The 12,603-nt window shown below is 43.1% G+C and overlaps 1 protein-coding gene across 1 annotated transcript; it reads right to left on the minus strand.

Moving 5' to 3' along the window:
- Window positions 1-2,106: 2,106 nt before the first annotated feature.
- LOC120844550 lies at window positions 2,107-11,742 on the minus strand. The gene is made up of 5 exons (XM_040216377.1): window positions 11,635-11,742; window positions 9,183-9,358; window positions 7,203-7,294; window positions 6,043-6,120; window positions 2,107-2,225 (listed from the first exon to the last, which is right to left on the minus strand). The coding sequence occupies exons 1-5, from the start codon at window positions 11,740-11,742 to the stop codon at window positions 2,107-2,109; spliced, it is 573 nt and encodes a 190-aa protein (XP_040072311.1).
- Between the last annotated feature and the right edge of the window lie 861 nt (window positions 11,743-12,603).

Here is a 12,603-nt window from a genome sequence, read left to right on the forward strand (position 1 = left end):
GCATTCATCGTGAAAACCCAGCTCTGTTTTATATCTTAGGGGACAGAAGAAATGATGGAGGAGTTTCGTGATGTATGTAGTGTTATTCTTGCTTTCTTTCGTAAAAAAACAGCGGAGAGCGTTGCGCAGTACGTAAAAATAAATTAAGTTATCGCGTACTCAAACACCTTTCTCTTCTCGGTAAACTGAACACGCTTAGCCTAGTAATCAGAACTAGGTTTGTAACTAGGCATCCGATAGCTAACCCCCCCCCCTACACGCCCACACACACACACACACACACACACACACACACACACACACACGCCAGTTTGGTGGAGTTGCGGAAGTGACTCCTCTGCCCTCAGCGCCTCCAGCTGAGACGCCATCCACCGCAACCTACTAGTAGCGCCCACCTGGATCTCCGGGACCAAACTCTACACCGGCCTGTCATGGACACCACATCAACGCCTGTTAAAACTTTCACTTTCCATGTCAAGCAAAGAGATTGATTTTCTTGTTTCTTGGCGTGCTTGTTTTACGTGCATGCTCTACCCGGCTCTCTATGGCGCATTTTTAGAGATGTGATTTTAGGCAGATCCTCTTTTTGTTTGTCATCGACTGCGCAAGCATATATTGCTCTGTCACGATCAATAAATATTTGTCTCCTCATCCGGTCTCTCGTTCTTCGCGCTGTTCTAATTCTCCAGTATAAATTACCTCGCTAAAGCTCCAACTTTAGCTAGTGTGACAACAGTTCACAGAGTAGCCGCCACAAATAACAGGTATGAGGCCTTAATCAGCTGGTACCGAATTGGAAAGGGAGGGGGGGGGGGGGGGAGGGGGGGCTCAAAACATATTTTTGACGAGAATGAAGTGTCAGGTGAGTTGGTGATTCATAATGGTTAAAAAGCGCAACAGGACAACGGACAGAAAGGAAGACAGACACAGCGCTCTCCCATGCTAACTCCTCGGTAACTCAGCGCTGTGTCTATGTCTTCCTTTATGTCCGTTGTGCTGTTGCGCTTTCTAAACATATTTTTGATTTTTTTTTTCAAAAACCTTTTTGACATTTACCACGTTTCTGAGTTTAGTGTAGCCGTTTGTTCCTCGACGTATACATCGAGGGTCGACTCACGCCTACAGGCGTGAGTCGTGTCTTCTGTCTTGCGTGCGGTTCGAGCTTGGATGCGGTTATGTCGTCGGTGCCATCAGTGAGTTTCCAAGGGGCAGTGTTCTCGGAGCATTCTGCAGCACACTTTCATGGCCTGCTTATCAGGAATTCTTCGAGTTTTCGCAAACTGCAGCTCAAATGTAAGCTTTTCGGACCCAAGAAGGTAGTCCGAGCATCAGTGTCGAGCAACTTCGCTCGGCTGCGCGTTTCAGTTAAAGTAAGTGCGATGTAACTTAGCTACATATTTAGTAACTGCAACTTTAACTATAACTGTAACTTAATTACATTTCATGAATAACTTCTACAGCTCTCGTCGTATCACGCCATGTGTGGATGTTTTGAACCGTTATTTTCTCAAAACTTGTTTGTAAGTGTGCGGTGGTGCCTTTTCCTGTTCTGATTTCTCTTCGTCCTTCTGTTCCTTTCCAAGCTTTTTATCGTACACGGTAAACTAACTTGCCCACAACACCCTTTTCTGAAATGTCGTGAAGACAATGCACACATAAATGCCAGGGACCACCTACTCAGCCACCGGGTGACTGAATCTTGCCAATCGTAGACAGGCTGTGGTGGCTCTTCCTACTCCTTTACGTCTCCAATTGTTACGAGTGCATGCACCGAAAAATAAAATTTACCTCCAGTCTTTTAAGCAGATCTCACGTATTTTATCGCTTCTTGTGTCAGAATAGTACTGTAGCACTAACGTTTTTATTGTATGGTGATATGGAACGCATGATTGTTTGCGGACAGTTTCTTTAGATGATAAAATTTAAGCTTACACTGCATATATGCGCAGCGACATTTAAACATAAATGTAAAACGTACTTCGCTATATATATCAAATGTAATTAACACAAATAAGACCAACATCCATGAAATTATAACTTTATTCTTCACACACACAAAAAAAAATATTCATTCTTAATTGAATGCGCGTTCAGCAAGACTCAATGTTATAGACATTGGGCATGGAAGATATTGTGTTTTGTCTGGCAGTACTGGTCGTAGGCATCACTACAACCTCGTGGGATACTTCCTCTTACTGAAGAATGAATCAGCCACAATTGACAATCTGAAAGGTATATGTAAGAAGTGAGAGGGTGCAGGAGAGCTGATTTGGAAACGGCATACATGTAAACTCTATTATCGAAATAAAAACAAAAAACACCGACGTAATGTATTGGTTTGGTGGTGGCTCCAGTATTGTCGGAGTTTCATCTCAACACTCAAGATAGAAAAATGACAGAATTTGTTGGTTTCTTTGGGGGCTGATAACTTATTGGTTCTGAGATTTGTTGATGAAATTTTGATTTGTGCTCCGAATCAACTGTGAATAGCCCTCTAAGGGCAATTCACACACTTGCGTCGAGCCAGACCGAGTGCAACTGACACCGGTTTTTAAGTCTCTCAAGACCGCGACGCGCAGCAGCAATGACGGGTGTAAGTGGCTTAAAACCCTTTTGCCATAGCAATCCGTGAAAGGATTAACATTGCAGTCGCATTCCGTTGGAGTCATGGAAGTGTGTGTACAAGCCTTTAAGGGCGGTTCACGCACTTGCGTTGAGTCCGACCTGGTGCGAGTGTTTCTACGGCAACAGCTGCGTTGGAGCCGGCGCAGCTGCTGCCATAGCAACCCTTGCACTCCGTCGTACTTAAGCGCGAAACACATGTACGACGAAACCGTCCGATCCGACGTCCGACCGCGCAATACGACGGTCGGAGGCGAGGGTTTTCAACGCTCTCCGATGCTACGAAAACCCTCTCCCCTCAAGTTCATTCCGGCAGTCCGCACGTCGGATCGGACGGTTTCGTCGTACATGTGTTTCGCGCTTTAACGCGAGTGTGTGGATCGCCCTTCAGGCTTTGGAGCTCTCGAGTGCTCCCTGTGTGCCGTGACCTTGAGGAGCGTGTGGTTGTTCGGAGATCGAAGTCGGCTTCTTTTCTAGATGTTGACCCTGGGCACTGGCTTAGTCTCTCCGGTAGAATGCGGCAAGCTCCCTGTTTATGCACTTGGGTTCCTTCTGTCCCTCCTTTTCCTGTGTCTTGAACTCTATTTATTGGTGTGCTCAAATCAATAAATTTAAGCAGAGTTTAAAGTCTAGCTGTCTTCGTCTCTTTTTTTTTTTAATTTTTTTCCTCAGCTCAGCGTTTACGAGTATGTAGGAACATGTGTAAACATGTATCTTATATGTGAAACTAAAGAAAAAAAACCTGTCCATTACTTTTTACGATGTACGGAATATAAACCTTTATTACAGACATCAATAAATTTCTATTCAATAGGTCAAAAAACAAAAATATGTATTTTTAAGAGAAATGGACCCTAGAAGTCGTTGTCTCGTGCCTTGGCCTTTAAGGATGACCGTCGGCATCTTTAATTTAGATAAATAAATAGTGAAATTGATTTCAATATGTTCGTGCGAAAGTGCGGCTAGTCGAAATGAGTATTTTAAATTTGAGTTCTTGTCTGTTTCCGGCTAAATGCAATTTATCATATTATTTTATCTCAAATAAAAGTGTTACATTTTTCGGGTGGCTCTTGCTGTGGTCTGCCCAACATATCAGACCGACATCGAAACTTTGCTGGCCCGTGCCTTTAAATGCAACCTCTGCAATCCTTTCAGCCTAAGCGTTCTGAAAGAGGTGCTTGTATTGTGCCCAATACACGCCCCCTTCAATGCCCGTTAAATATCGGCTGCGAATTAAGACACGTGCGTTAACAACATTCTAATCTGCTACTGTGCAGAGTATTGTACTGCGACACAAACGTTTTAAAGGGACACTGACAGCCCCAATAATTTTTGTTTTCTTTTTTGCCATACGATCTATTATGGTGGCCGAAGACTACCCGATCAACAGTTTGCTACAGCGTCACGTATATTTTAACAAAGTAAAAACAAAACGCAACTGCTTGAAACCAAGACCGAAAACGAAACTGGACTGGGGAGGGATAAGAAATATAGAGGAGAGAACTGGCGGAAGTCACATGACTGTGCAAGTTTTATTCAATCAACGTATTTCCGACTTTTAGAAGCCACAAGAAATGGGTGTCACATCTCTTTTCTATTTGTATTATTAAGTGGGTGCCTTCGATGACTTGCCAATTCGATTATATTGGGTGGCTGTGTCTAAACCAAAGAAAATGACACGTGACCACGGAGAAGAGTGTGAGCGTGAATCAAACCTGCCATTTCTCGATCGGCGGTTTTTCGGGCGGAAAGAAAACAAATTTCAAACCGTAAATTGTGTTCTGGGTAGTTGGGCTCTCATATGTCATGTGCAAATAAAAACCTTGGCGACCATAAGCAGCCTGTCAGTGTCTCTTTAAATGCATAAAGAAGTATGAGGTTTGTTTTGGTTATATCTTAAAAGGCAACTCCGGTCCATACTTTCAATTTTGGGATTATGACTGTTTTTAGTGCAGTCAGCGTTTCTGAATTGCAAGGTGTAATATTTTTCTCCTTATTGTGCGTAGTTTTAAAGATATCGACGTTTCAAAGTTTTGCTTGGGGCGCGACCAACAAAACCGAAACTAGCCGCTCGAGGCCCCGGCAACACTGGGAATCGGCTGCTATGTGAACGTGACGTCAAGATCGTTCTCGATCAACGAGTACGCAGGCCGAGCGACACCTACCTTTGTTGCGCTAGCTGTCTAAAGATAGGAGGTAAGCTGATTTTGTTTTAATTCTGTATACGTGGTAGTAATTCAGCCCATGTAGCAAGAGTTAGTGCGTATACCCAAAAAGCTAGCTACTGTAGAACCCGTGAACACGAGCGGTGCCATACTCGGCGGCCGCCGCCGTGCGTGCGTTATGCCGCACTCGTCGCTTGTATACCCAAAAGCTAGCGACTGGAAAACGAGTGAACTCGTTCGCTGCCGTACTCGGCGGCTGTCGACGTGTGTGCGGCCTTCCGTACTCGTCGCTAGGCCTAAATTATCATCGGGTCTCCGTGGATGGAGCAGCGTTGCTCCACGCCGCGCTGCCAGTGACGTACAGTACTGGGGGCCCCCTCACTTTCGCGCTGCTGGTCAGTCCCAGACACAAAGTTTTGAGGCTCTCCGGCGCGGGCCGCGGCGCCCGAACACCGTGGGCTGGACTGTACACGTCTGCATTTCCGTTCTTTCTTCCCCGCGCGCGTAAAAGCCGAAGTCCAAAGTCCACTCGTCGAACAGCATTCACCCACACCTTCTCCGATTTCCGGTCCGTTGGAAACTTGTGAAAAAGCACCTCCGTGTTGCGCAGCAGGTTGTTTGAGCAGCCCACAGCGCTACAAGTTGCACTCGGCATCTTTCGAGGAACAGCTGGGCAGTCTTGGGCGCACCGAGTTGCTCGCTAAAACAAGTCTTGGGGTCCTCACAAGCAAATAAACAAAAGGCTATACCGAAGCTACACTGGCTACAGATAAAAGCAACGACTAAACACGCCAATCACAAGCCGAAGTAGCGGTGGTAGCGGCTCAAAGAAGCGCACTCCGCGCAACGCCCGAACCGGAGGAAAAAAAGAGAACGATACGGACGTCACGGCCCAATGTTGCTTTAGCGGTCGGCAGGGGCTCGCGGCGGGTCGCATTTTTATTATCGGCATTAGTTGAGAATGCGGTGTCCGACGGACGTGATATTACGGCTGGTGTCGTATTTTGTGTCACTACATCGATACCAGTAATCTATTTCATTTTGAGTTTTGGCCGGAGTTGCCCTTTAAAATTAAGCGGCAGTAATGGATAGGGCACTAAACGTAAAATCCAATTTGTTTATAAAGCATGCATTAATGCTCTTCTAGTTTCATATTTACGGATGATAAGGCAAATTACATTTATAAAATAGTTATCACTTGTATCACTTAGAAATTGGAAAAAACAGTAACACATGGAGGTTATGTTTAACTTACATGTTTCCCCTTGATACTCATAAGTGAGAACACGGCAACTTCTATAGTCAGAAAACACTAGCTTTTGATTGTAGAGAACTGAAAATAGGAAGAGTAGTACACAAAGTAGAGTATTCCCGCGTACTTCTAGATTTACTCGAATGAACCGTTCAGACACTTGCGACTTATACTCAAGACCGAGTGCCTTGAAACCTCTTAATATCTCTTACGACAAGAGGACACACTGGCACTATCTATTGGCTAGCAGTGTAAACTTGTAGGTCCCGCATATTTGCTATTTCTCTCGCGTATTCTCCTTTCTTTCTTGGCGCGAAAAACTTTTCTCTACGTTATAAACAAGTCTTTCTCATACGTATTACGCGCATTTGACCTCGGAAATCCGCAAAAGCTTCGCTTTTGTGAAATGCAGTTCCAGGGTCACCGCATAGATGGCGCCAGCGTGCCAGTGGGTTATCTCGTCCTAATACATTTTAAGAGGTTTCAACAGGTCTTTTATCTCTCGGTCGTGCTCGGTTGCAAGTGTTTGAACGCGCCCTAAAACGTATGCATGTTTTAAAACACCCGAGGAGGTCAAATAAACAAACAAAGGTTGTGCTTCGTAAAAAAGTTCAAAATGCTTAAAATTTGCCAATGTTTCATTATGCGTTTATTTATCTCAAGTGAATGCCCTTATAAACAAGTTCCTGTTTGTACACTAGCTGCACTCGCGTCACATCACTTTTTAATAATATATATTGGGATTGGTCTCGATGATTTAAAGAGGTAAAAGGGCATGAAACATTTGGAGTTTACCTTCCTGTGCCATCCTGATATAGAGCAGTAATTGCTTAAGTGAGTCAGTAAGAAACCAGATTTTAAGGCCTTATATTCACATCCTTAGTGCTGAAAGCATACTTATAATATATATAACATTAGGAAATTAATGCCGATACAATACATTTGATAAGCGCCATGAGCGCTGAGACAAATATACAACTTTGAGAATCGCCACTCCTGTGGCTTGCTGATAGCATCATTAGCAATTTGAAAGAAGGATTTTTAGTTCTATTCTTTACCTCCCAGTGAACACTTCAAATAAATAAATAACTTATTGACAATGGAATTAGTAAACTGCGTTTTATATATTAATTGACTGTGCTAAGAAGCGTATATATACTTACATTCAAGCGTCGTCTGTTTAGTGTTTCTTATCATATTTTTTGTCGGATTTCGATCAGGCGTGTAAGCAGTCATTTTCACATCTATGTTAGTCCTTAAAAAATATTTTCAGATTTGGTGTTATATATTTTGCAAATTGTCCAAAAGGCACGTATAAAAAAGTAATAAAAAAACGTTTGCAAGAGGCGACGGTATGCGGGCGAGCTGGTTTAGATGGCATATAAAAAAGGAGTCACTACAATGATATTCCAAAAGTAAGTTTTCACATTTAGTGGCCGCAAACCATGATTTGCATGTTCACATTATGGTAAGTAAACATCTTTGACAGAAATATCTCTGGTTAGGAAAATAATAAACTGATTGACATTCGAAACTCCTTTACACTTTGTTGTATACGCCCGTGCGAAAAGACCGGACTGCAAATATCCAGAACATCTTTGCAGAAACAAGCCACAGAAACAAAACTCACAGAAAACTATCTCAGAAGAAAAATTTAAAGCATACAGGATGTTAAAAGGGCCTCTACTGAAATACGCAAGTAAGGTGTGGGACCCGCATGTTAAGTATGATTTCAAATCTGGAGCAAGTAAAACGGCTTGGGTTACGTTTTGTTTTGTCCTGCTATAGACCCTGCGTTAACTCTTTATAATGGGGCGAGTCTACCCCTCCTTCTAATGCAGAGGAAGCAGATGAGGCTTAATCTCTTTTATAACATATTAAATCACCTAGTTCTTGTAAATAATCAACAGTATATCAATGGGAGCACGTCGTGTATATCCCGCAACAAGCATACTCGGTATGTAAAAGACCGGAAGTTTTCCAAGGACAGTCTTAGCTACTCGTTCTTTTCGCAACCAGCTCGATAATGGAACGAGCTCCCAGCGCATATCGTGACCGCTGGAACTCGAAAGAGTTTAGTTCTCTTGCTTCAGAGATTTCTGCCAGCAGTACCTAGAGTTGTCAATTCATCGTTGTTTTGTATACGTGGTATTGATCTCTGCATTTTGAGAGCGTTTTTCTGTGTTGTGCAAATCCACTCCTATCTTGGTCCTCTGTAGGACCGATAGTATTAGAATTCAATAAATAAATAAATAAAAGACCGTCAATAAGATACCATCATCTTCAAGAAACACTCAGACTCTCGTGGTGTTTACCTCAGGCTGATATGCCAAAATGGGTTTACCGTAACCCTTTACGGCCTTCCCAAGGTCCACAAGTACGGTGCGCCCCTCCGCCACATTGCTGACTTCACTACATCCCCGCTTCAAGCAGTGTCGACGTACATGCACAAGCTGACGTAAACGCTCTCCGGCATTGGATGACTTTATCAAGAAATCGTGATGTATCCCATTCCTTTAATAAATACGTCTTCTCACTCACTCCTGCGCCCGGAACAGCGCCTGAGAATATGGCGTCGATTGAATACTCCCTATTTGCGGCGATAAGTTAGGGTATCGCCGCTTGGTGGTTTTTGTTCAAATCCCAGGGTGAGTGTAGTTCAAGTTCTGCGTTGCAAGACGTGCAATGCAAGCTTCTATGCTTTATGAAAATTAAAAAAAATAACCGCGTGCATTACACGTGCACTAACTACCCCAGAGTGAGGAAAACAGGAGCGCACCTCGCAAGCTTCTCACCGCAAATACACATTTCGATAAAAGCGTATAAGGACTCGCGTTCATTGCTGTGTTAGTGATTTAAAACGTGTGGACTGTGAATTGTAAACAATGGAACGTGCACAGTCGGTGACAGGTTACGAACGCTGTAGATACTGCGCCTCGAACGCGAGATTTCTGCCATGGATAACACTTTGTCAAACGGGCAGCCAAAGCCCGGCTGAAGAAAAGACACTAATATGTTTAAAGTGAGCGTCAATTGATCGGTTGGGGCCACGTGACATATTTTTATTGCACGTTGGTCCTTGACTCTTTAAGCAAAAAATATACACCACTCGAGTTTACGACGTGTGTCATGGCTGTACTTACCTGGGATCGCTGGCGCGATTTTGCTTGATTATGATTTGGGCAATTATACTAGATTCGAACGCAACTGGAGTCAATCCCATCACGGAGACACATTTGGCATTATTTCCCATTTTTCTGTCAGTGACCTGTGAGCGCTGCATCAGATAATATTTCTGATCGAATTGGTCCCTTAGCTCCTAGAACAGAACAAATACAATTAGTAAAGGCACGCGTTTCGGGTAGAATTCGGGCAGATGGCCCCACAGAAAATTGTCTTCGATATCTGCGCATCGTTTTAGTATCATTGTACTTTGAGGTTCGTCAGTCACTTGAACACTTCTGTCGTTCGCCGTGATTGGCTGCCTTTTTTTTCTGCAGGAAAGCTAACTCAGGGTGAAGCCTTTTGCCTAAAATAATGAATGTTTTGTAGAGGTTAGAGGCCTGTCAGAGCACTGTGATAGCTAAAGTCTCTTAGTGCGTTGCAATGTCATAATTATTTCATGCGACTTAATTTCCACTTTTAAAACTGTAGTGCATTTGCTGCACTGATTATACCGGATGCCACGGAAGAAAAATAAACCACAAATATTCAACACCATCAAAGTCCTTCACTACCGCTATTTGTCACGAAACTTTGACCCAAGTTTGATTTACGACCAAAGTTGTCGCCAGGGGGGCCACTCCTTCTGAGGGGCCATTTCGTTTAGGCAGCTCAACTCGGAGTAAGACATTCAAAATTTGCGATTACAAATTTTTTTTTTTTTTAATTTCCGGTACGTTGTTCTTTTGAAACGTCTGTAATTGATCACTGTATGCAAGCACTGTTCACCTTAGTTACTGATGTCTAAGAACAGAACTGATAAAATAGGCTATTTTTCGTTTGTTTTCAAACAAAACGATGCTTTTGCATGAGAAAATAGTCAGGGAATGGAGTGTTAGCAGTACGTCAACTTGGTGGTGCTGCTCGCTGCGCTGAATTTTGGGTACGATAGCTGTATTGAAATATCGATCATTTCGAGAAAAGGAAAAGGAATGAAACTAATATTATTTTCGAGATTGTTGTATATATAGAAGTTTCAACAGTTGATTGGGATTACAACACCGAAGAGGCTTGCATTAACAAGAACTGCCTTTGGTGCGACGACGCATCACGTTCTACGGATAGCTCACTCAGAGTGGGTTAGAAATTCCGAAACACATGGTTGCAAAGACTTCCAGAGGTTGTAATTGGCGGTTCCTAGCCCCATCGCCGACGCCAGAGTCGCGCGTTGTAGAGTACCAAGCTCTCCGTAGTGTTACGGGAAGTATCGCGGCCAGGGGCCCTATATATACGGCGGAACCAAGGGGCCGGGCATTACCGACTGGTCAGCGGCACACCGCCGACCAATCAGAGCAGGCGGCGATCGCCCGGTCTCTTGGTTACACTGTGTAGATCAGGGCCCAGAAAAGTATTGAAGGACTCAGGTACTTTGAATGATAACATGAAGGCCGTAAAATTTCGTTGAAAGGCAAGACAAATAAAAAAAATAATATGTATTATAAAGAGTACGGCGCACACTTCCACCCGGAGGATTTTCGAAATAGCTGTCCTAGTATTTTCAGTTTTTTTTTTTTTTTTTTTTTGTATAAGCAAGCAGCTAAGCGTATTTCCGTCGTGATGGTTTTAGACAGGAACTTGTCAGGAACCTAATACCACCACTGTATGAGCAGCGTTTACCAACTTCCGATTTGTTACAACGTTTTGCTTCACAAATGGGAGTCGACAGTCATGAGATGTAAGGCCGAGATAGCACGAGTTTGAAAATATTCCGTCTGCCCGAGAACATGCAGAGAAAAACCTTTGTTTGTCTACGAGGTTGTAAAATCAATCGAATTAAAAAAAATGTCAACTATCCAAACTCCCTTCGCCCGTTCAACCCTCCCTTTTTAAGAAAAACCGTGCTCGCACTTCGATAACAAAAAAAGAAAAAGGGGTGGGGGGTATGTTAAGCAGAACAAAGAGGAATAACAAAGGGCTCCGCGTTTTGAGAACAGAAAGAAGGTCGTGATAATCTCAAAAGGGAAGCCAAATGTGGCATCGGCCGGTGCGTAGTTTAGCTGAAGCTGCGCCAACATAATGGTTTGTCACACGGGAGTTTCTTTTAATTTTGTCTACTGAAGGATCTACAAGAAAAGTATTATAGTGATACATTGACTTTCTTTTTCACTTCTAAATAAATATTTTGAACACTCCGTAGAACTGCCGAATTCTTTTTAGTGTGGTACTCTTTAGTGCAGTATTCTAAAGCACGAGAAATATTGTGCGCACTTTTTGTAGCAATATTGCGTAAGTCTGGTAGATTCATTAAATTCTACACTCTCTGAGAGATTGAACTGTTTTACACAAAATATATGACCTCAGATTTATTTTATGGCTATTAATATCTCGAGATAAATATAATTTCGTTTCCAGGAAATAAACCTGAGTACTTACTTTCGCAGCATCGTATCTTGTCCGTTGAGTTGTTCTTGACTGCGCTTCAGGAAGTTGAACTATGGCTGCTGCCATAAAGCACAAAAGAGTCGAAAGTCGAACGGCCATTTCTAAATGATGCAAGGCGTAAGACACATAGTATAGTTTAGAATCGGCTCTCGTATTTATATTGAATTCGATCGTGACGTCAGGTACACGAACCAATTGCAGCACTCCGTTCTTTAACAATACCTATTGTATGAATACAATTTATTTATTATTTCTTTGAATTTTGTTAACATTCCTATTTAAAATATATTTATTTATTTACACGTACCCTCAAGGCCCGTAGGGGCTTTACGAGGGAGACTGGTTGGTTCGCTTGAACTCCTACAATTCTTTTTGCGGAATGAGAAAAAAAAAGTGTATTGGTTTAGCATTGTGCAAAATACTCTTTAAAGCAGTTACTCTTGAAAATGCTTTTTTATAAATAATAACCGGCTCAGTTTATAATGTCCAAAACCTTGAAGCATTACCTTCCCTACAAAATTTGTAGAGCGTGCTGGGATACATTCCATAGTTCAGTTTCCATTAAGTAAGAATTTCTGCATATTGCCGCGAGCGTAGCTGACGCAATAGGCAGCGCGCCCGTGGCCTAACGGTTATCGCGCTTGCTTTCACGCAGAAGGCCAGGGTTCGAGTCCTGCCCGCGGCTACATATTTTTGTTGACACTAGAATGTGATGTTCTGGTAAATTCGAGAACCATCTTGTTGATTCGAGGTTAGAATGTTCTACGCGCCGAACCTTCTAAGCCGAATGCTCCAGAAGCCCACGCGTGTACAAAAGCTGCTCCGTGTGCCAAGCCGGAGTCAGTTTCGCCCCAGCGTTCGACTCTGCTGCTACGCCGACTTCGACGCCCGCGACGCTCTGTTATTGTCTTTTGTGCCCTTTTACTTTTGGCGCAAGTTCGCCACATTAAACGTTTATTT

The sequence above is a fragment of the Ixodes scapularis genome, unplaced genomic scaffold, assembly GCF_016920785.2.
Source record: "Ixodes scapularis isolate PalLabHiFi unplaced genomic scaffold, ASM1692078v2 ptg000729l_1__unscaffolded, whole genome shotgun sequence".
NCBI lineage: Eukaryota > Metazoa > Arthropoda > Arachnida > Ixodida > Ixodidae > Ixodes > Ixodes scapularis.